We start from the raw sequence: 22130 nt of genomic DNA on the forward strand, positions 1-22130 counted from the left end.
AGACTGTGATTTTGCTGCTTGGGGTTTGTCCCATGAGACAGGGAAGGGTCTTGCTAAAATTTGAAATATGGGTGCCTTCCTTGTTCTTATCAAGGTGCTCCCAGTGAGGCTTACAGGGAAGGGTCTTGCTAACATTTGAAATATGGGAGCCCTCCTTGTTCTTATCAAGGTGCTCCCAGTGAGGCTTACAGGGAAGGGTCTTGCTAACATTTGAAATATGGGAGCCCTCCTTGTTCTTATCAAGGTGCTCCCAGTGAGGCTTACCATTTCAAGGGAAACAGGATCCTTTTATTACAGGATTGTGCTCGTAAATACCTTGTGGTGAAAGCAAGCCAGACCTGCTCTCCTTCCTGTTCTCTGCAGCCTCATTTCCAAAAGACTCGCTATGCCTTGATGCGTTGTTCAGCTAATGACTGAGTCAGAAGCTCACGTGGGACCCTTAAATGGGTGAAGTCAGTATATGTATATAACCATCTGCACCTGGAAACATCTTAAGCAATAACAGAATATGAGAGAACATGTGACAGGAAGCTTGATCTTACATTAAAGCTTAAAATATCAAGGCCTAAACCTTCCAAATAGCAGGTTGAAATCTGGTGTTGTGGTTGGTGTGACACCCCAGAAGATGATGGAGGCGCACCTAGGAGCTCCACTCCCGATCTCAGCAGGTAGCACGCAGGGGCATCTGGTCACACAAGGGTAACTGTCCTTGTTCTCAGTTCCTGAACTGTGTCTGCCAACTAGAAACGAATGCTATCAGACTTCTGGAAAGGACTGAAAGTTAGTGGTTTGTTTTGGGTTTTTTGGCATGGAGGAGATGAACCACTAGATGGGGCTAAATATTTACAGCATTTAACAGATCAGTGGAGAAGCTTCCTGGAAGAATCAGCAGTTACCTTACAGGATCACAGAAAGTTAAAGAATGTTGAGCATTCTATTTGTTTTACTGTATTTGTTGACTAATGAGCAGAAAACTGTAAACCTGTAGAAACTCCCTCTAAGAAAGAGCTGCTGTTTAGAATATCTATTAATTAAAAAATAAGCACAATTTACTTTTTCTAAAGACTCATAAATGTGTCATTTAACTAGCATGTATAAAATGCTGCTCTATTATTTATGAAATTAGTACAAGCTATTTAATTTTACACTATTAAAAAAAAAAAACCCAACCCAAACTTGGTATTACAGAGAGAATTATCCTGTACATTAAGGTAGTTAAAGTGGGGTTTTCTTGCCTGTTGACCTCTCTCTGAAATAGGAGAGGAAACCTGTGACTTTTAAAGAAAAGGAAGGTTATAGGATAAAGCTTGAAATTGTATGTATAGGAAAAGCTTGAAAGGGAGAGTAAATGCTATTACTCAAATATAGAAGAAATACCACGTTTCAACTTTGAAAAAGGAATGTGGCATTCCTTTATAAATTCATTATTCTGTGGCTAAAGCAGTACAGCACTAGCAACTGACTATAAGTTTGTACAATGATATATAGGAATTATACTTGCTAATAATAACAACTTCAAACTAAAATGATTTAATTTGAGGATGTTGCTAGCTGTAGAAAATATACTGGGGGATTAAAGTGTATTAGTAACAATTTTTAGACCAGTGTTTAAAATACATTTATATCATGATTCATTCTCTAAGAAAGCATTTCACATAAATTTTTTTTCTTCACTTTCTTTCTTTCTTCTCCACTAAAATCTGGTTTTCTTACCAGCCTTGTGGGGAAGCATGGGACATAAATTAAAACTGTTTCTGGAAGAATTTTTCTATCTTCTTCCATCTTGAGCATAAGGGAGCTGGAGAAACCCTTTTGTCCTCACCTCAGACACTATTAAGCATATTTAGACCTTCAGACTTGTTTCTAGAACAAGTTCATAAAAGTCTCCAATGAGTATATTTTCGTAACTTAACAGGTTACAAGGTGTAGTTAAATTACAGCTAGAATACTTTTCTCATATTAACCTGGAATTTACTTACCCATTATTTATAACTTGTTCAGTAGCCTAAAGAGAAAGGAGTATAAGCAGTTGCTGTCTTTCTGTAGTAGTATGTTAGGCAGTGAGAAACCGTTATGAAGTTAATATCGAGTCATCTTTACTTAGCTCAAATAGGTGCAGCTCTCTGCTAGAAGCATTTTTCAGTGAATGAGTTGCTACATCAACGTGCCTGTTAATTCCTATGAGAAAGAGCTTTGTCTCTTCTTGCAGTGTCATGTTAGTGATTCATAGTCAGATGGTACTTTTCAGCGGTACCTGCAGACCCGTTTCCTATTGACACCACTCCCATGTCTTCTTTCTCATTTTGTATTTTTTGCCTTTTCCTATGCAAGAGAGAATTAAAAAGTGGTAACTCTTAATTCCTTGTTGATATCAAACCATGTTGCTCATTAGTTAAGAGCATTTAGAATCCTGATCATGTTCACCGATGGATTTGCAACTGCTCCCCATTTGCAAAGTGTGCTGTGCATTACATCACCCAGACGTCAATAAAAGCTTTGGATATAGTTAGACCTAACAAAGAGACTTGGGATACTCCTCAAAATATCCCATTGCTTTCCCGGCAAACTGTGGGTTGTTCTGTTGTGGTTAATTTTTATTCTACGTTAATGTTATACCAACTAGTCTCTATTTTTTTTTTTTCTTTCTTGTTTGCTTATAGGGATGTCGTATAGCAAAGTACCAAAAGCCTTGCTAAGTCAAGAGATATCACCTTTTTTCCTTTTCTCTAATCCTTTAGGCAAGTTTTCCAGTGAACAAAGGGAGTTACGTTTATCTGTCCTTGACAAATCCATAGTCACATACATATATATATATATATATATATATATATATATAACTTAAAAGAATTCTGTGTTTCTAAGGAATAGTTTTGAAAATAACATAGCTGTTATGGCTTAGGGCGAACTAAAGTTATTCTGCAGTGATAACCTGGATAATGGTATATGGAACAGGGAAAGCAAGCACAATATGATGCTCTGGTATTGGCTTCTTTGAGGTAGGTTGTTCATTTGTTTGTTTTCTACTTTATCTACTTTGATCTTAAATGTCAGCAATCAGCTTGCTCCTCAGCTTGAAATTTAGACAAAGTGCACAAAACTAAATTAATGTTGAATGCATTTTCACGTGGTTCATATATTAATTAAATGCACATTTAGTTTGTTCTACAAGTGAGTTAATCGTGCGCTTTGGAAACAATTAGAGCAGGTTGACAAAGAAATAAAATATAGTACATAGAGGGGAAAATCTGCATTTTGATGCCTCAGCGCGTTTCTTTGACTCCATCCTGGCATACAAATTTTAAGCTTTATCTTTTCGAACAGTGGCTTAAGATTTTGGCATTTGTGAGGCTATAATATTAACTAATGTTGCTGAAAGATTATGATTTTTGTATTTGATGTTCATGTGCATGTATGTCTGAGTGTGGCCATTTCAGTAGTGTGCTCGTCTGAGGGTTCCTGTTTTTCTTGCTTATTGAAAGCAGTGTTTTCTGCACTTTCTTTCCCTCTTGGGTAGTTATTACAAAATTAACTCTGGAACATAGAAACAAACAGAGACAGTCAGAAAAGTGTGGCCTGAGAGGATCTTTGCTTGACTAACCACAGTTTTGGTTTTACAAATTTTTCTCAAATTTGTTCTCTTTGGAACAGTGGCAACAGTTATCTTAGACGGATTACAAACCTATGTGCAAAAAAGTAAATGCATGGAGAATGAGTTTTCCCACTCTCTTGAATCCTTGCTCAGGCTGTACTCATCCCTAATTTTAATGCCTGTCTATGCTACAACTGCCACTTAGTACTATCCCAAGCCAAAACTCTCATGGTTGTCAAGCATGGGCCATAAGGTACAACACTATGCATAGTAGCTGATAGATAACATGTTTCTTTGTTGTCTTGTAGCCAAGTATATATTTTTTTTAATCTTCTGTGAGACGTTCTGTGGTGAGGTTGTGGTTTCCCAAGTCCTGGAAGTAGCAGAGAGGTGTTCTCTCAAATGGTTTTCTGCTTGTTTGGCAGCTTTATTTCTTGGTTGAAATGAAGTTTTACTTTGTCCAGGCTCCTGGGCACCTTAGCATCCTCTAACATGACCATTCTTCCCATGCTGGTTTTCCAGAACCTGCATTGCTCGGGGTCCATGAAAACTTTCAGGACCTAGTTTCAATATCATTTGAGGCTTAGACATTTTTAAGTTCTTTGTAGTGGCAGCAGCATGGACCTGTCAGCCTAGCTGGTGTGCAAGCCTGTGCAAGCTGGGTGATCCATTTGCAAAGGGTGATGCGCTGTTTTGGGCAAGCTTGTTCTTGACCACGTCATTTGTGAGTGGTTTACAGTATACATCTCTTCACAAACCTCCCACCACTATACAACTAGCAGCTGACTTGCTAACATCAAAACTAACTACTTACATTTTGGAACAGACATCATGGTTGCAAAATGGCACTACCAAAATCTGTTCTTGCATTGACAGGGACTCCTGCAGACATACTGCAAAGTACTCAGCCTTATTTCTGTATTAATTTTAACACATTCTGCCATATGAAGTACCTCATAGAAGAAAGGCCCTAGAGTTATTCTTGTATTTTATGGATCTGAAGACCAGTTCAGCATTACAAATCTCTGGGGTGTGTAGTGCAAACAGTTATTGTTCGGAGTTCTGGTTTAGTCTCAGTTTCCTAATGGAAGGTGATCTTCTCTCTTCATAGGTACGTGCCTTGGAACTACCACGAAACCCAGCTGGGCACGTATGATTTTTCTGGTGACAAAGATCTAGAGTATTTTCTGCAGCTTGCTAACGACACTGGTTTGCTGGTTATCCTGAGAGCTGGACCTTACATCTGTGCAGAATGGGACATGGTATGGCCTGTTGTAACAGTTATCTCATTTCTAGGGTAAATCTAATGCAAGGATTTCTGTCTTAAAGTAGACAAACGTACTTGGTTTATCCTTGGACAAGATTCTTAGTTTAGCATATTAAAATCCATGCATCCTAAGTGACTTCTTACAACGCAAGCTTACTTTGTATTTGTTTTTTCATTGGGAATTATTACTTACTTGTAGAAAATCAATCTTCAGGTCTCAGTATATGTTTTGATAAAAGGCTAAATTCTTCTTACATTTCCTAAAAATGGTCACTGAAGTGATTCCCTTTCTTTTCCCAGGGAGGTCTTCCTGCATGGCTGTTGGAGAAGAAATCTATTGTTCTCAGGTCTTCTGATTCAGGTAAAGGCATCAAAAAGGACTAGCAAAAATACACTTTAGCAGCAAGGCGACTTGCTGTTTGAAGCCATTACTAGTTAATTCATATTTCAGCTTAAGTTATCTTGTGAGTAAAATCTTCAGTACTTTTAATTAGAAGTGTGTATTCAAGAAGTATATAGAATGAACAAAGTAGGGTAGAAAGTTTCCAAGGTATTGACAGGTTTCATGAAAATTGGTGCCAAGAGAGAAATCATTGTCACCATTGAGGAAAAGACAGGTAGCTCTCAGCTTTCAGTTTTTCAGTTTTGCAACGGCCAACTGGCCACTCATTGTGGGGGTCCTTCCTGGCTGGTCAGTGTGCATGTAATTCCAGAACTAGTTACAGAATTCTTATGTGCTACCTGGTCATGGACCAGACATGGAGGGATGAGATGAGACAGAAGATTAATGTGGTTATTGGAATGCATATTAGAGGACAAAGATATATATCATATCTGACTTCAGTTCTGCTCATTGTGGGATAAATTATCTATTTAAATAAAGTAGAACGCATAGCAGCATTTGAATTTGTTTTCCTGTTGAAATGTATCGGGACAACCTGTGTGAGACATATTGACGTCTCTCTGGTGATTTTCAAAGTTCATCAGCATTTAAACATTTTATTTTTTTAGTAAACTGTACTGGAAGCTGACACTTATGAACAAGTATAAGAGCACATCAGTTCATTAAATGCTGTTCTGTTATACTTTACATATTTAGAACACTAGGTAAAAACTACCCATATATAATTTAAAACAAAAACTAGAAAAGAGCAGAAGAGTTGTGAAACATTTATACTTTGTGTATCACAGATTACCTGGCAGCAGTAGAGAAATGGATGGGTGTCCTTTTGCCAAAGATGAGGCCTCACCTCTATCAAAATGGAGGTCCAATCATCATGGTGCAGGTAACTTCCTGAAAATCAAATGAACCCAAGCAGCATGGATTCTTATACTGCTCTTGCAGACACTCTGTGGGTGTTGGGTGGTAATGTCACAAATGTTCCTTAACAGTTTCAGGTAGGTGATAGATTCTGATTAAATCCCTTATCCTAAAGAACCAAATGCACTGTTTCCAGAATTCAGAGAGCACTTGTCTGCTCTATCAGTTTCCCACAACTATAGAAAGCAATAGAGGAAACCTGTGGAGCTTTTTAGATCTGAGTTTCATGCCAGTTCTCACATAAAGCCACAATACATTACAATTGCCTGAAACCCTCTGACAGGAAAAAGGGGAATAAGGATACCTGCAGATAGAAGCAAAAGCAGTATGGAGTAGGCCTAAAACTTGTGACAAAAGCGGCCTCAAAATTTAGGCTTTTTAGTTCGTAGCACCTAACTTAAGCTGTAAATGTTTTGGGACACAATGTGATGCGTTCATGGTGAGTAGCTTCTCTCTTAAACTCCTTCTAGATGTGCAGTGGTGATTGTTCCATATTCTTAGTATTTGACCATAACAAAAGCTTTGTTTTAATTTTTTCTTAAATTCCCTGGCTGGCACAGGATGAGATAGGAGACCCTTCTTATAATACGCCCAAGATCATTGTTCTTGAACAATGTATTATATCTATTGAGCAAAAGCACTGGGCAAAATTATTCCTTGGCAGAAATAAGACACTTATAACAGGATTTTCAGAAATAACGTTTAGGTGTGTGTGGCACTGGATCTGGAGCTTGAAAGTCCATCCCCTTGGGAAAAGGGCAAGATGCGTACCTCTCAGTAGTAGCAGGGTTGTCCTCCCCTCAGTCCTTTGAGTGCATTGCAGGGCTTTGCTCTTCATGTGAGCCTCTTGTAGGCATCTCTGTTCTGGAAGTCCAATTTTGCTGCAGTTTTGATCATGTCACAACCTGTTCTATGGTTTTATTGTTCTGCTTGGGAGGTGGGTCATAGCTCTCCGTTTTTAATAGAGACTGTGTTTTGATCACTGTTGCTAAGTAGCTAGGGTAGAGAGTTTTACATGGAGGGTGATTTTGTAGGAAAATGACTTATATCCACACAATGATTGCTCCACTGTAAGATACAGGTGAGAGGAATGAGTGCCTAGAAGTGTTCTTCTCTTACTCCTCAGGTCTGGAGTTAAAATGACACTTTCAGCATTGCCATCAAAGGAAGAGGACGGTTGGATTTCGGCTTTCCATTTTTGGTATCAGATGCAGACTGAAATTGGTTACTGCTTTACTGACTTGCTTTTACCGTGCAGGTAGAGAATGAGTATGGAAGCTACTTCGCTTGTGACTATGACTATCTGCGTTCCCTTCTGAAGCTCTTTCGCCAGCATCTTGGGGATGAGGTGGTGCTGTTCACAACCGATGGTGCAAGCCAGTTTCACTTGAGATGTGGAGCTCTTCAGGGTCTTTACGCAACAGTGGACTTTGCCCCAGGTTGGAGACCGTGGTTTGTTACCAAAAATTCTGGTGTGTGTGTGTGTTTGTGGCAGGACAGACTGACTTGACTGCTTGACAAACCTGACAGCTGTGTTTAAATGGGGCAATAGAATCATAGAATATCTCAAGTTGGAAGGGACCCATAAGGACCACCAAGTCCAGCTCCCTGGTATTTATGTATATTTGTACTCTTAAACGTACAAGAATCACCCACAACTACCCAGGTAGAAAGTCATAATCACTTTCTTGCATCATGAAATCATGAATAAACAATTTAGACTGCCCATAGCGCATGTCTCCTAAAAATTAGCAGTAATAGTGGGCATTGATTCCATTGATTTTTTTTTTTTATATATTTTTTTGATGCTGGGGTTTTTTTGTTGTTTTGGGTTTTTTAATGTCCTCTGTCTGTCCCAGAATCCAGCCCTCATAGTTAATTTCTTTTTAAGCCAGTGGTTACTGCAAAAAAAATTACTGAAGATCATCATTAGAAATGTGTGCACTGCCACAATTTGCTGTGATATAGGCCTAAAGAATGGCTAAGCAACCATAGTGTGTTCAGAAAGTGCCCTTTTGATAGAAGAGGAGAGTTAATGATGTAAATGTTCATATGCTGCATGGACTTGGCAAAATAGGCTTAAGGCACAAGAAAAAAACTCCTAGATAGATCTTCCCACATTTTTTTACGTGTGGCCTCTTTTGTACATTATTTTCTCTACAGTCAAAGATGTGTGCTTAGTAGGAATCTGTTTTCTTACAAGTAGGTTGAAATTGTGCACTCATTCATGTGTATCATTTATGAGATGGTGAGCTACTCATGGAAACAGTTATTTCCAGTCCCTATGGCTTGAGCCACTAGGAGTGATCAGAAGTGAAACTCCTCTTTAGAGACTGCCTGGCTTCTGTTCTTCCCCGTAGTCTTGGTACTGTAACCCCAGGCCTATACTTCCCAATGACCAAGTAGCAATTCTGACACATCTCAGACTTTTTGGTGCCAGGATGTCATTCCTGAGAAGAGCTGGGTTTTCAGAAGATTTATCTCAAAAGCAAAGACATGCATACATGTTTGTATATATTTTAGATAAGTTCTGCAACTTAAACACTGGAATCAAAGGTATCGATTCCTGTGTTTTCTGAAGTAACTTTCTTGTCTGGATTTTTGCTAGATGTTGGAAGGGACATAAGACACCTATTTCAGTAAAATGAAGGACTGAAAAAGTCATGGCCGTAGCAACTCTATTTTATTTCTATCTGCTTATAGGTGGCAATGTCACAGCAGCATTCTTAGCTCAAAGAAGCAGTGAACCTACGGGCCCTTTGGTATGTCTTTTCACTTAAGTTTCTTATATCATTCCTAATCTTGCAGTGGTTAATAAGAGAGGAGTTGACAACAGTGTGTTGGACAGTTTTAGGGACATGTTTACAAAGACATAATTTCCAAGTCAGTGAGAAAAACTGAATAGAGGAGATTCTGCATGTGTTTGTCAAATCCACATTAACTCCTGTTCTGCAAATACTATTTTGGTCTCAAAAGGTATTGATTTTGTTTCAGTATTTTTCCTTGCTAAGACAAATGTTTACAAAGCAGCGGAAACAGTAAGTATGATTAGATGAGTTAGAGATGTACATGTGTGGGTGGAAGTTAAAAGCAAAATTAAAAGGGCAGGTTAGAAGTTGCTTCCTGTTTTCAGCTACCCTAGAGGTTTTACACAAACTATAATGGGATGTGAGATCACTGGAAGCCATTTTGACAAAGGGAGAAGGCCTGTTGAGGGTACAAGATTATCTCTGTGTTATGAAATTGTTTAGAATGCAATTTGAGTATTTGAAAGATTTATTTTTCATTATATGTAGTCTACATACGCTGTTCTGCAGAGATTGTATTGGTTCCATCATTTATTTGAATGCCAAGCATCTGAATCACGCTCATGTTGACAGGTTCCAAGGAAATCCATGCTCTGGTACTTAAGCAATTATTTTCAAAGTGTCCCTATAAAATTATTGAAACAATCCTTTAATTTCTTTGACCAGTAATCTGCTGAAACGGACTGACTGAGTGTATACTTTGCTGTATTTATAGTAGTTTAAAAATGGCTTGAATGAGTCAAGGTGCCTTTTTTCCTTCCCTCTTATAGTTAGTAACCTTAAATCACATTGCATTCTGTTCTTGTTCCCTCTTCATGTTTTCTCTTCCTCTTTTGCCCTTCCTCCTTTCAGGTTAATTCTGAGTTTTATACTGGATGGTTGGATCACTGGGGGCACCGTCATTCTGTTGTGCCCACAGAAACTATAGCTAAAACACTTAATGAAATCCTGGCACGTGGTGCTAATGTTAACCTGTAAGTATGTGTTCAGTAGAGGTTAATTTTGGGGGATTTTTTTTTTCCTCAATTCAGCAAAACCTGATTTAAATGGACGGCTCTTTTTCCTTTTTAGGTACATGTTTATAGGTGGGACTAACTTTGCCTATTGGAATGGTAAGAAATTATTTTACTGACACTAATGATGTAGGGGAGCTTTTTATGAATTAGGTAGTAATGTATTCTGTGAAAGAATAAGTTATGCCTGCTTTCACATGGCAAAAGATGACTGCACTAGCTGTTCTCTGTCTATTGCCAGCATGTTGTACTAAACCGACATGGTATTTATCTTTGCAAAGGCTACTTCTGCTTCACTTAGTCCTGTGAAACAGTTGAAACATGGATAAATTTCTTTCTCTTCAGAATATTTCTGAAGACTGTATAATAGAGCAGTGTGAGCTCAGAAGGATGTTGTTCTCCATCAGGGATAGTTTTTTCTATGCCAATTACCAAGGCCCACACTGAGCCTAAAAATGTAGCAGAGTCTGGCTGTGATTGGAAAGAATTCTGGAAGTTGATACCTTTGGAAAAAACTCTTTCACTGTTTCTATCGCTTTTTCCCCCCCCCTTCCCTTAGGTGCTAATATGCCCTATATGCCACAGCCCACTAGTTATGACTATGATGCTCCACTGAGTGAAGCGGGGGATCTGACCGAAAAATATTTTGCCTTGAGGGAAGTCATTGGTATGGTGAGTGTCCCTAGGACATGTTTAGAATGGTTCTTTGAAACATCCCTGGTGTACTGTAAACTCTCTTGCTCTTGTGTTGGTATAAGTTACTTCTGAATTTACTGTTTTCTGCAGGTAAGGGAAGTGAAGTAGAACAAGTCGATTAGGTCAACCTCACTGCTTGTTGTTACAAAAGGGGAAAGATCTTGCACCTCTCTGGCTATGCTTTCTGTCCCGATGGCTCCCACCTTCCTTTCAGAGTTGGGGATACAGGTGCAGGTCTGACACTGAAATGATTCAGCTCTGCTTTTTTGCTGCATTTGTTTTCTTTCAACTCTAGGTCAGTAAGCTGAGTTGGCTGGCTCAGTCAGATGAGAGCCAGTGCTGGCACAAAGGGAGTAGAGGGAGGCAGGAAGGGTTTGGCTGGGAGTAGAGATGGAGGAGGAGTGAAGAAAGCTTTTCCCTTGCAGCGTTGATCAGCCATTCAGTCAGCTCAGGCTCATCACTCGATGTCGGCCTGATACGCACTGCAGCTTAGTGCTTTGGCTGTCTGTATCCCAAGCTTCATGTTGTGGTTTTGGGCCTCTGTGAGAAGGAGCGTGCTTATCCAAATGAACACATCTTGTTTTTGTGATGCTACAAACTGTAGCTAGTGGGTGGGACCAGCTTTGCCTTTGCTGTAAAAATGCACAGTATCCCTACAAACCGGAGATTGAAGTGAAACATGGAACCTGTACCTGGATTTTGAATAGCCTTGCATTGGAGGCCATACAGATGAGGCTTAAAAACAGATTCCCTGGGAATCCCAAGGCTCAGGCTTGTACTCGCTGTCTTGTTGCATGCCAGCAACATTCCTATTCACTAGAAGACTTTTTTTTGATGGGAGTAGATCTCCCAAAAGTGTATTACACTTTCTCTAGGGTTGAGCACACCTTTGTCTCTGTACCTGTGGAAGGCCTGCTGTGGATCATTTTCTTCATTTCTCCATTATCCCTAAGCTTTCCATTGATGGGATAATTTTGATAGCCTTTCAAGGGGAACCTCCTGTCTTGATACAGCTTTTCTCACCAGAGAAATTCCCAAACTTCCTGTTTTTGAGTTGTTTTCTTCAAGGCAAGATCCCTATCTGAAATGTAAGTAGTGTTCTAGTGCACTGAGATAGCTTTGATAAGATCTGAAGTGTTCAGTATAACCTAAGGTGTGTTGGGTCATGCTACAGCTTTTTTTGGTGTGGTTTGTTTATCTCTTACCTTCCATATCCATAGGATCTTAGTGAAGTTTTCCTGTTTCTGCTGTGGGTTCTAAACCCATAACAGTCTGTCTTCTCAGTTGCAGTTTGAGGTGCAGCTGATGAAAGAAAATTAAGTTGCCTGTAACTAATGACTGTGTTCAACATGTTAGCTGTGCTACAAGGCTAACACATTACAATCTTCCTTTACTGTTTCCTTCAGTTAATAAATGTAATAAAGAAGAAGGGTTTCAGTCTACAGCTTCTTTCAGTTGCTGACAGCATTCTCTAAGTTTTACTGTTTGGGCTGAAATTTCCTACTTTTTATTTCTCCTGGGTGAATATTGTTTTTTTCTTTAAGCCTGAATATCTTGATTATTTTCAAATACAGAGAAGAAGAAATGAACTTGTTGCAATCAGACTTTCATCAGTCTATAGTTGAGATTTGACAGGAGGGCATTGGGAATTATACTGCTGTGGTCTGTTTAAAAAAAATAGACTGGCTAAATGAAAAAAAAACAACCACCCTTGGTGCAGAGGCAAGCTTTTGAGCATGAGTTTTATGCTGGATATACTATATGTAAGCCCAGCAAATCATGCCTTGTGCTAAAACTTTCAAGCTGAAATCAAAGTAAAATCTCTTAAGAAAAATGCCCTTTCAGCCCCTCACCAAATTTTAAAAAAAAAAACCAAACCCAACAATCTTAGGAGCTGCCAAAGCAAGCCCTCAGAAGTCACTGAATGTGCAGATTGAGATAGCCTTCACAAGGGCAGTCATTTGTGCATGTGTATTAAAATGTAGGCTTAGATTGCTTGATCACATGGGTATCTCATCTGCAGAAGTTTTTTCTCTATTTAAAAGAACAAGTAATGGCAGGAAAGGGAGAAGGGGGTGATGGCAAGGAGAAAAGAAGGTTGTAGGCTTAGAAAGGAGGAGGCTAGGGTATGGGGCAGAAACCCACTGTCTAGACTTGCCAGTCCTCAAAGGTGTCCAAGAAAGTGGTGGACATCCTTCACCCCTTCTCTCTGCTGATCTTAGGTGGTTCTTCCTAGAGATATAGGGCAAGAAGTAAACAGAAATAGCCCGGCAGTCAGAGTATTTCCTTGTCATGTTTCCCTGTGATTGATTGGGCAGTTGTCTAGACCAGGACCAGAGGGAAGCTAACAGTGGGACCTCAAGGGTTCATGGAGCTGTGGAGGAGGCTGTGGTCTCAGGGCCTGCTTCTCAAAGAAACCAGCCCAGGCAGTAATGGATTAGCAGGTGGTGGTGGAGTATGGTAACACTGAAAGGAAGGGCACAAGAGGCTAATCATTCCCATATGGAAGTGCTGCTAAGGAAGGGTCAGGTGGAAATACTGCCCTACAGACTTGGAAAGGTTAACGCAAGCTCCCATGGACTGGGGATACGACTGCAGGAGGGTTGTAGAAGACAGTAAAAGCAAGCTCTAGCCACAGGACATTTTCAAGGGCGCTGTAATTCTTTGGCAGCTCGTTTGTTCGCTATGCTTTTTACAGTTACCTCAAGTTGAATAGTTTTTTAAAATTGTTTACCATATGTGATCAAGTCAGGTTGGTTTTTTTTTTTAAAAAAAACCCTCCATCTTAGACAAGATGCAGCTGTAATCCTTTAGCACAGTGAGATTACCTACTTTTTAACAAAGTTCTACTTTTGTAAGTTGTGAAGTGGAAAGTGAGAATTCAGTTAAAGCATGTTTGTATTTAAGTTTTGTGTGTGTTTGTTTTTTTTTTTCCTCCTTCCCTTTCTAGTATAAGCAGTTACCAGAAGGTCTTATCCCTCCAACAACACCCAAATTTGCATATGGGAAGGTTCGCTTGCAGAAGGTAAATTAACATCTGTAATGTGCTGTGTATCTTTCCATAATGCTGTATGTTTGCTTTTTGCAAAAAATGTTTATGAGGGTGTCATGGCAGTCTCTAGATATCATACAAAACAAAGAGGAAAACCTTGAAAGCAAACTTTCAGGAAGGAGGAAGCAGAGCTTGGGAGTTAGGACTCATGCCCATGGTGGAAAATGAGAAAATGTATGTTATCTGGATATAAAAAGATGATTTTTACAATATGCAGTATGTGCCTGAAGTTTTACTAAAGTGAAATTAATATATTATTAGCACAACAGAATCGTAGCTGTCTAAGTATGGGTAATGTAGCTGGGGGAATGCTAGCATGAGAGCTATGAGCAGAGTATTTTTGTAGCTGGTGATGCCTCTGAAGTAGAAGCAGCAGGTAGGATATACATATCTTTTAAATACTTCTAGGTGTTTAAATTTTGAATATGGAACACTTATTGATAAGACTTTCAAATTTATTTACAAGTTTCTTACAAGATTTGCAAAAATCTGTACCTGATGAATGAAATTAAATTAGTTTCCTGCTGAGGGAAAAGCATGCAGAACCTAGCATGCAGAACCCAGCCTTGCTATATTCTGTCTGACAACAGTGGTATAACTGATCAGCACATGGGTGGCTGGGGTTTGTCCATAGCACCATCATTTTGGGACCAGTGACAATTTTCTGTGAAATACAGTTGAGAACTAGGTTCCTGCAGTGAGTGTAGAGGATGGTTTAAGGGGGGATGGAAGAGACAATAGATGTGAACTTGGCTATATTCATTCTGCTGGGCACAGACAAGTTGTTTAGAGGTGGAGGATTACTGCAGTTGGTGTACTGGATACTGTAACTCATAATGCTTTGATTTTTATACTTTGTACTTTTAATTCGGCAGCCACCTTTCCAATCAGCAGTGTATCTGATCTGTTGTGCACTGCAGCTGAAGCATTGCAAAATTTGGTACTGATAAGGCTTTGCAGGTGTTTTCAAGTCATCCCACTGAAGTGGTGGGCAGAAATACTTTTTGTATGAAAGTGATTCACCAGTGAAGTTGAAACAGATCTATATCATTTTCAACAACCTTTGAGTATCTTCAGACCTTTTAGGGCAGGGGTTGCCATATGAGGTTTCACTGAACTGGCTTATATTTGGTAGTGACTAATTATACACCATTATCAGTACACCCACCACTTCTACTGCTATCATAGGTTGCCAGCATCTGGGAGCCTAGCAATCAAGTTTTGACTCTCCCATCTTCTCATGGTTCATGCCCTCAGATAGGACTGTCCAATTTCACTAGAACGATGACCTTTCATGCCTTTAAGAAATGAATGCTGCAGGGTGTCTGGCCCAGACACCCGTCTTACAAAGGAGGAGTCAGATGACTAAACTTGCTCAAATATCACAGCTTTGACGTAGCCATCACACTGGGAGCCCTGTTCCTGCACCTTCTCACCTTCTACACTTCCTGCTTTTTTGAGAGGAAGTGTTTTACTCTCCACCCAGCAGTTTTAGGAATCCAGATGGCATGTCTAAACTGCCACGTGTGAGTTTCCTGTCATTGCCTGTGCATACACTGCCATCTGCACTGAAAGTCTCTAGAATTGTTTTCTGGGAAGAAGGCTGCTGCTTTCTGCTCTGTGAACCCACTGCTTAACTTCAGCAGCAGTTTACTCCTCTGCTTGGTTACCCTGCAACACAGGATGAGTCTCAGATCACAGAGGGTTTGTACCATCCCAGCCAAAGCCGTCCTCCCAACTCCATCATGCATTCTAGCCCCTGCTGGGACCAGGTCCAGTGCACCTTGTTGTACGGAGAAGCCTGAATGTATTTGGGTGAATATCAGAGAGGGAGTATTCTAAATGATAAGACTTAGCTTTGGTAATAGTAAACTTCCCAGCTGTATCATTTGCAGTGACAGAGCTAAAACAGGTACTATGTGAAGTTTCACTGTGCAGTCGAGGTCCAGCAATTAGTCTGCTATGCACATCATTGAATCTACTGCAGTGAACCAACTCCCTTGACACTTTTGCAGAAAGGAAGAGGGAAGGGAGACTCCAGAGTATTTTCAGGAGTCATATGGTGTACTTTACAGAGGTACGTGTAACCAGAGCAGGCTGTTCTCTAATTTTTTTTTTTTTTTCCCCAAGACACTCTGTGACAATTCAGTCCTTAAGTACCTGATCAGCTACTTGGGATGTAAACTTTAGGAAAAGAGATCTTTGCCTTTAGCAGTGCTGCCTGTCATATTTGCTGTTTTTTGGAGGTTTGCAAATAGGTTGCCTCAGATGAAAATAATTGGGGAATACAGGCTAGCTGGGGAGGGAAAAGAAATAAAAAAGAAAAAGAAAACCTCCCCTGCCGTTCCCTGATCAGGCAGTTGTTAATTTTGAGCTATTGCATTATTTTAAAGAATTCTCCTGGGTGGGGGGGAAAAAAAGGCAATTTATTAAAAGATGCTGGGGACACTGACATTGCTACAGAAGAGCAGAAGACAGGAAAACAGGCGATAAGGAAAAAATCTTATTGCATAGATGCAAGAGAGAAGTGTTGAAGATGAGGAATGAGGGCAGGCAAAGGCAGAGCAGCAATAGATGGGCTCAAGAAATGTGAGCAAGATGATAGGGTTTAGGGGTTTAAGACCCAGAATGTGGGGAGCATCCTTTCCAGAGGGAAATTAGTAAGTCTTAGTGCCTGCAATGTGTCTGCGTGGCTGTGCAGGCTTGTGAGCAGGTGGTACTTTCTGGTCACCACGTGGAGGGCCCTGAGGAGTGCTTGGTCCCAAGGAAATGCCTGCCCCAGCACTGCAACCTGCAGACTTGTAGGTTCTGGAGTTGTACTCAGTTCTTGGGACGTGGAGAGCTTAAGCAATAGCAAGTAGCAGGCAACGCTGATATGAATTGGGGGTAGAAAGGAGTTAAGCAAACAGGATGCTGCCAGTAGTTGATATCATTCCTGTTGATACCATGCTTGATCTTTTTTTTTTTTTTCATGCTCGATCTTATACTTTGGTTTTGAAGACATTGCTCTGGAGGATAAAACAGTATTTCTATTTTTTTATTAGTAGTCATCTGTTGTTTTATAGGTTGAGTTTTTAAAAATTCTTGACAGTATTTGTAATTTTTAAATGTACTGTTAAGTTTTTTATGATACCAATTGTCCACTAAGTAGCAGTCAACAGGAGCTTGCAGCAAGAGCAGGTCTTGTCTTGATTTTTTTGGTTTCACCACTTAAGAGTGAAAAGCTGAACAAAAATAATCTATTGAAGTTTCAAAGAAACAAGCTTCTACCAGCCCAGTCCATAAGTGGATCATATGTGGTTGACCTGTATTCAGAACAGAAGCCCCCTTGGTAGCAGGAACTTAAAAAAAAGTCAAACAGGCACATGTACATACAAGCTGCTGAAACTTAGTTCAGCAAGGCACAAAGCAGCACTCATGGCCAGTTAGTAGCTCATTCACGTGACCATGTGCATCTTAATACCGCTTACATTCATTTCTAATTTCCTTGTCCACCTGGGGCCAGGACTATTAACACTCATACGATTGTCATTTAGTTCTGTAAATCAAGTCTGTCAGTGTCTGTGCAAAGATACTCATCTCTTGCTTCACACTGTTGTACAAGCCCTGGCAGTTCAATCTCTCCTGTGGCCTGCCAGGTCCCGCATGTTGCTTTAACGTTACTGGTTCCCTTGGAGGAGATAAGGAAATGGAGCACATACACAGTCCAGAGCATTTGGGGAATTATACTCTACGAAAACTAATTGTTATTTTACATACAGTGCTTAAACTGAAAACGTAAGAGCAAACTACTTTCATAGAAATTTTGCAAGCCATTGTTTGATTGACAGCCTTCTTGCCGAGGTGAACATGCTTGCCTATGGACTAGTGAGGGTGACCCAACCTCCAGGTAGTGATGGCATTACCCTTTGTATACTTACAGCCTCCTTTTGTTTTCTTGTTCCTAGCTGAAGAGTTGAGATAAGCTCATTTCAAAAGTCCATTTAGATCTATGTCTACCTGCTTGTTGGGGTTTAACCCCAGCAGGCAGCTAAGCCCCACACAGCCGCTTGCTCACTCGCCCCCGGTGGGGTGGGGGTGAGAATCGGAAAGGTAGAAGTGAAAACTCGTGGGTTGAGATAAAGATAGTTTAATAGGTAAAGCAAAAGCTGTGTGCACAAGTAAAGCAAAACAAGGCATTCATTCACTACTACCCATCAGCAGGCAGGTGTTCAGCCATCCCCAGGAAAGCAGGGCTCTGTCGTGTAATGGTTACTTGGCAAGACAAATGCCATAACTCCAAACGTGCTCCCCCCTTTTTCCCCCCAGCTTTTATTGCTGAACACGATGTCATGTTATGGAATATCCCTTTGGTCAGCTGGGGTCAGCTGTCCCGGCTGTGTCCCCTCCCAACTTCTCGTGCACCCCCAGCCTATTCGCTGGTGGGGTGGTGTGAGAAGCAGAAAAGGCCTTGACTCTGTGCAAGCACTGCTCAGCAGTAACAAAAACATCCCTGTGTTATCAACACTGTTTTCAGCACTCATCAAAAACATAGCCCCATACTAGCTACTGTGAGGAAAATTAACTCTATCCCAGCCAAAACCAGTACTATACTGAAGAAATAATTGCACATACATAGATGATTCATGCTGACATGTGTCACATACAGGACACAAAGTGATATACATTTTAACATATAATTTAATATCTCAGCACTGCTGAATTTCATGTATGCTCTGCAAAAATTCAATACTTCTATTATTGAAGTAGCCTCAGAAGATTGTATTGCTGTGAATGCTCTTCTAGTATACAGTTTTACATGATTTTAAATGCCTATTTTTTTTTTCTCAAGCATTTGAAAGTAAATCTGCATTTGAGAAATATTTTGAGTGTCTGATGTGTAGTTACCACTGAACAGTGGCAATAATTCAGGTGAAATAGACTGACATCTTGCATGAAAAATATGAATGCAATTGATTTTTTGAGCTTGTAAGACACTAGGCATATTGTGTGCATCTTAACTAACATAAAATTGATAGTGGACTTTGAGAGAGAATTGTAGCTGAATGGAAAACTTCATAATCAAAAAGGAAATTGCAGATGGCAACAAAAGGCAATTTAATTGTACACATGTAAGTCCTTATTCAGCAAGATACTTATGCATGTGACTAGCCTAAACCTTGCTCCAGTCTCAATAAAATCAGTCCAGCTACTTATATGTGACACTGAATTACAGCCTTAGGGTTTCTAAGATTATTTAAGAATAAATAGGGCAAATTAATCTTGGATAACTCTTGATGGAACCAAATTGTATCCCTACTTAGTTCAGAATGATTCCAGAGTAACTCACTGGAAATCAGTGGCATTTTCCCTAGCTTGATTGTAAGTATAATTGAGCAAAATTTAGATAATATAGTTGTTTTTTATTAATTGTCCAGAGCAGTTGTGAGAAACTCCTGGGTTAGTTTTCATTAAATAATAAAGGGTCACTTTTATGAATGTATAGCAAGTTTAGAACATCTGGATTTTTAAAACATTGCTCCACATGTAGCATGTTTCTTTCAGGGTTCATCAGTTCTCTGTACTGTATTGTATTATTAATGAGTCTGTAAGGATGATGTAAGGGCTTAAGATTTCTTTGCTTTCTGGACACGTGCAGCTAGCTGGCTAGGTGGCTGGATACGCAAAAGCTGTTACATTTGGATTGAAATTTACTGACCTTCATATACCTGCTTTTTCTATGCTGCAGGTGGGCACTGTGGTGGAGGTTCTTGACAAGCTGTCACCTGCGGGACCAATGGAAAGCACTTACCCATTAACCTTTGTTCAGCTAAAGCAGGTGAGGGTTCCTTCAATATGCACTTTGCAGTAATTTTATAAAGTTTATTTGAACAACCCTCTCTGGTATGACTTATGTCCAGTGTCTTACACCTTATCTCAGCACAGAAGTAGTAGTATTATAAAGATGTCCAGGATTTTTGCATTGGAGACCTTTCCATATTCTACAGTGCTCCTGTTTTGCACGTGAGGTTTTCCTCTTTCCATGAATGTAGGTATATATGCTGTCCAGGCTTTCACCTTTTACCTCTCTCCTCTCTGAAGTATTGATTTTCAGGTTCTTAAAAGATTTTTTCTTTTTTTTAATCCATCTTTTTCTTCACTAATAATTTTCCTTATCCTGTTTTTTTTCTTTGCCTCTTCCCACCTGCTATCAGACTGAGCACAGTGGCTGAGACACTGCTTTCTCATACAAGTCAGGGCACCTGGAGATTGGGGAATAAAATCCATTTGACACTTCTATGGGCTTCCTACTTATTTGTAGTAATTTTCTTTTACTACATGTATGGTGAGGCAAGAGAATGCAGTGAGAGAAACCTTTGGGAGCAACCTTTTGGAGCTGTTGCAACCCACTGTCGAGGTCATTCACCCCACTGGTTGAGACAGGAAAAATACCTTTCTCTGCATTTTCCTGTGGCTTCTTCTGACTCCCACTCTCCCCTGTGTTCCCTCTCTGTCAGTCTCTGCATCAGTTTCCCTGTCAATTTTGGTGACTTTCCATATCTTCCCTCACTTCAAGGAAAAGTCAAAGATCTTTCCCTTGCTGCTGAGGGACTCTGTCTTTCCATTAAGGCTACATGGCTCCTTGATCGCGTCTGTGCTGAATTTCACAGAAACTGGAGCATGTATGCTAATTGCCTGCAGCTAAAATAAACTACTTGGAGAGAATGTGATGGTGGTAGTAGCTGGGGGAGGGAAAGAGAGGGGAGCAATTCAGCAGATGCCTGGGATATGGCATTAGTCAAGTAGGGGTTCAAAGCTCAGATTTTTCCTTTCCAAGCCACTGATACAGAGGTGTGAGAGAAGCTGCAGGTAGTACGTTGAGGCTGGATGTAATTTCTAGTGGTCTTTTCTCTCTCGTCCTCTGGCCTTCCCACCTTTAGTACTCTGCTTAGGAAAACTCCTGAGAGAAGAGGGCAGCCAGCAGAGCTTCCTAGCATATTTTAATTTTTTTTTTTCTTTCCCTCCCTCCCCCCTCCCTCTTTTCTGGGCACCTTGTTGCAAATGCAACACAAATATAATTATAGCAGAATGGAAATGGTTTACTCTCACTTCTTCCTGCCAGGGTTATATTCTAATCCAAGTCTTGAAGATAAATGGTTTTGTGGCTACTGAGTGAAAGAGGCGATGCATTTTTTTTTTAATTTGTTTTCAATTTGTGTTTCACTTTGTGATGAGAACAAATCCAATGACTGTGACTTTTTTTTTTTTCCTTCCCTGATGGGGAACTTAGTGAAAAATATTCCAAAATGTTCCTGATGTAAATCAGGTAGTTTTTAAAATAGATAATATTGACTTGATGAATATGTCAATTTATGGGCACTGGGTGACAAGTGCACTTTCAAGTTTGTTATATAAACTCAGTTATGAAGGGATTTTCCAGCTATCTTTTCATTGATTTTAATGAAGAAATAATACTGTTGGTCATTAACTGCTTTGTTTTTATTGAGGAAATACCTTCATAGCTAAGACCCTTATCTTTTAAAGTTACATCAGTGTTCTGATGAAACATTTAAAAATGAAAACTCTGTGGAATTTACACCCATTACTTAAAGGTCAAAGTGAACTCTAATCTGAAGCTGGTATCTGTGATAGATGCTGTCTGAAGTGAATGAAAGTTAATGTTTCAATCCAAGCGTGTAGGCAGGAATGTGGGATACTTCTAATTCATGACCTGAACTGAAGCTATGGAATGACTTGGTTCATTAATCTGTTTGGGTTTTTTTTCCTTTCTTGTCTTTTCTTTTCTTAGTATTTTGGGTTTGTACTGTATAGAACTACGCTTCCAATAAACTGTACGGAGCCAACACAACTCTCTTCACCTTTAAATGGAGTCCATGATCGTGCCTATGTCTCTGTCAATGGGGTAAACATTGTTTGCTGGTATTAATTTCTGCTATGAGTGGCCTTCACAAAAGTCATAAATAAGTCTACCTTTTTTTTTTTTCCTCCTTTATCCAGCTTACCAAAACAACTTTATTAGATAATCTTATTTAATCAAATGAAGGAAGGAAGGAAGTATACAGTTTATTCATACTAAATGTTCATATTCATATTTCAGAAAATATGACTATCATTTCTAAGGAAAATGTAATTGTTTCCATTTTTGAGAGATTTCAATGTTGACACAGATTCATGACTTGAGTGAAAAAAAAAAAGCCTAGAAGAAGGGTTTACTTGCAGGTTCATGAAATACGTTAATGGTGTGTGTATATATATATATATGCTTGGTGGCTTTCTACAGTGTTTCCATAGATTTTTTTTAAATTTTTTTTTTATTCTTCTCTCTTTTTTTTTTTCCCTTTGCGGGTGGGGGGAAGTAGAAGCCTGAGCCCATGTCTTACTTTA

The 22130-nt window shown here is 39.7% G+C and overlaps 1 protein-coding gene across 2 annotated transcripts in view; it reads left to right on the plus strand.

Annotated features, from left to right (window-relative positions):
• GLB1 (galactosidase beta 1) overlaps positions 1-22130 on the plus strand; it is a 46955-nt gene that overhangs the window by 14270 nt on the left and 10555 nt on the right. Inside the window, exons 3-13 of one of the 2 annotated variants that reach the window (XM_072853736.1) lie at positions 4701-4851; positions 5157-5217; positions 6048-6142; positions 7436-7616; positions 8881-8939; positions 9837-9958; positions 10056-10096; positions 10557-10669; positions 13644-13718; positions 19474-19563; positions 21535-21648. In XM_072853736.1, coding sequence (XP_072709837.1) covers positions 4701-4851; positions 5157-5217; positions 6048-6142; positions 7436-7616; positions 8881-8939; positions 9837-9958; positions 10056-10096; positions 10557-10669; positions 13644-13718; positions 19474-19563; positions 21535-21648 — 1102 coding nt within the window. The remainder of the gene's footprint in view (positions 1-4700; positions 4852-5156; positions 5218-6047; positions 6143-7435; positions 7617-8880; positions 8940-9836; positions 9959-10055; positions 10097-10556; positions 10670-13643; positions 13719-19473; positions 19564-21534; positions 21649-22130) is intronic. The other variant, XM_072853737.1, reaches the window with a different exon arrangement.

This window comes from Ciconia boyciana, chromosome 2 (assembly GCF_034638445.1).
Source record: "Ciconia boyciana chromosome 2, ASM3463844v1, whole genome shotgun sequence".
NCBI classification, from domain to species: domain Eukaryota; kingdom Metazoa; phylum Chordata; class Aves; order Ciconiiformes; family Ciconiidae; genus Ciconia; species Ciconia boyciana.